Below are 2,500 nucleotides of genomic sequence, written 5' to 3' on the forward strand. Positions count from 1 at the left end.
CCTCTCTCTCCCCCTCTCTCTCCCCCTCCTCCAGAAGAAGACGGGAGCGGTGAAGATGCAGGAGAAGAAGGAGCGATGGAAGGAGAAGAAGCCCTCCAAGAGGCAGCGAGAGGCCGAGGCGCTGGGCCTGGAGCAGGAGGAGGCGCCGGGGGCGCGGGTGGAGCAGGAGATGGAGGTCCGGCGGGAGGTGGAGGGGGAGGAGGAGAACCTGGTGCCGGCCGCCATGGACCCCCTGGAGAAGGGCTTCTTGGCCCACGCCCAGCGGGAGCAGGACAGGATGAACGAGAGGCTGCTGAAGAGGACCTACTCCAAGAAGAACAAAACGGTCAGTGGTCGCCTGGCCCTTTTCTTTACTCTCCCGCTACTGCCGTTTCCTTTGACCTAAATGCGTGTTATTGCATCAGTGTTTTGGTTACAGTCGGATGGCTGATGATGTCTGTGGGCGTCTCAGAGAGCCCTCCGGAGATGACACACTGTCTTTTGTCAGCATTTATTCTGATGTCAGGCATTGTACAGCCAAATTGTTGTTTTTCTGCTCTTGGTTTATTTTAAGTCTTGGCTCGTACTCTCACTTATTATTGAAGCAGTCAGTACATGTTTGTACTGTTCAGTGCTGTACAGGTTCAGTCTGTCTTCTCGCAGTGCCCTTAATAGATTGTGTCACACATTGTTGTGTAAGTGTAGTGCCGCCATTCTTAGGCGGTTATAAACTTTCACTGGTACTCTCGTACGTGTCAATACAAGCAGTAACCTTTTGCCTTCCTGACTGATGTTTCACCTTTGACATATGACTGTGTGCATTAACCCACATTTGCTTCCACTGTGACCTTTAACTTGGTACTTCAATGTTGCAGTTTGTCAGAGGTGGTGCCACTGGCGTTTTCTTTTCCTTTTATTGCTTGATCTCAGGAAATGTATTTTTTTTTTCAGTTGCAGTGTATGCTCCTCCTTACTTTTTTTCATCAACTGTAAATTGTGATTGCTATGCTGGGTTTTTGCTGAGCCTACATAACAGCATTTGCTCTATCTGCAATCCAACCCCCATCCTCACACACACACACACACACACACACACACACACACACACACACACACACACACACACACACACACACACACACACACACACACACACACACACACACACACACACACACACACACACACACACACACACACACACACTTACACAAAAGTACACTTACACACACACACACACACACACACACACACACACACACACACACACACACACACACACACACACACACACACACACACACACACACACACACACACACACACACACATATACCAGCCACTCACGCCCCCACCATTAGACAGAGTGCTGGAGTCCAGTGTGTCCGGCGCAGTGAATCAGTCCATTTATCTACCAGCAGTTTGTTTAAAAGGACGGATGTTTTAATACTCCACACCCCGGGGCCTGCATACACCACCGTCCTGCTGAGAATGAGAAGATATGTGTGTGTGTGTGTGTGTGTGTGTGTGTGTGTGTGTGTGCATGTGTGCTTTTGTATGCGTTTGCCTGTGTAAATATGTCTCCAAACGAATATAATTTTGTTTTGTATTTTTTAATTGGCTTTCTAATAGTTGTTTTTGCTAAGTGCTCCATTTAAAATGCAAATGCTTCAGATAAAACAGAGTTCCACACTCACTTAGTATCAGATGATCCAGAACCTCGATGGGATCCCCGAGTGTTAACGGCCAACAGATGTTCCTGTAGATGTTTCAAAAACCAGGAACTCTACATTATCAACATTATGATGACGTTATATCGTTTTCATTGTGCAGCTCTTTTGCAAATGATCTCTTCAACAAGGGGATGTCCTCGGACACAGCCCAGAGCGGCCTGCAGGCACACTGCGCTCCCCCGGGGCACGCCTGCCTGAGAGAGATGTTCTGGACATTAATCCTGCCGCAGCGTTCTGACCTCTGACCTCACCTGTATCACCTCTGTCCTGTGAGGAGGCCGCGGCAGTTAACAGCATACTGCCGGAGACATAAAAGCTAGGCAAGGGTAGAAAAAGCCTTCCCACCGTCTTATTCTTCCCCGTCTGGCTGCGTGGTCTCAATCCATCAAGTCCCTGACACCTGAGCTATCTCTTCAATCTTCTTGTACCTGCTAAATGCAAGTTCATGGTGACGGGCCGGCGGCCAGACCCCTGGAGCGGTGGGTTCAGCTCCAACCTCAGTCCGACGCCACATGTCAAGCTCACTCTTCTCCTACCCACTGTTCTGTGTCTCGTCACTGTCCTGTCCGTAAATAGAGGACAGAAGGCCGTCCAAATAGGGACCCGATACAAGTGGATTATAGCTGCACCCTTTGTAGCTTTAATGTAAATCCAGAGCTTAGAAAACCAAAGGGGAGGAAGAAGACAGGAAGGGGAGGATCTGCTTTCAGATCTCGTGCCCCGTGGAGCTGCAGTTCCATCATCGCATGACCACACTACAGTCCATGCGGTTGTCACACACACGCACG

The 2,500-nt window shown here is 49.4% G+C and overlaps 1 protein-coding gene across 1 annotated transcript in view; it reads left to right on the top strand.

Moving 5' to 3' along the window:
- fbrsl1 (fibrosin-like 1) overlaps positions 1-2,500 on the top strand; it is a 263,194-nt gene that overhangs the window by 66,337 nt on the left and 194,357 nt on the right. Inside the window, exon 2 of the mRNA XM_056592471.1 lies at positions 35-325. Coding sequence (XP_056448446.1) covers positions 35-325 — 291 coding nt within the window. The remainder of the gene's footprint in view (positions 1-34; positions 326-2,500) is intronic.

Source organism: Gadus chalcogrammus, chromosome 6, assembly GCF_026213295.1.
Source record: "Gadus chalcogrammus isolate NIFS_2021 chromosome 6, NIFS_Gcha_1.0, whole genome shotgun sequence".
In the NCBI taxonomy this organism is placed as follows: domain Eukaryota; kingdom Metazoa; phylum Chordata; class Actinopteri; order Gadiformes; family Gadidae; genus Gadus; species Gadus chalcogrammus.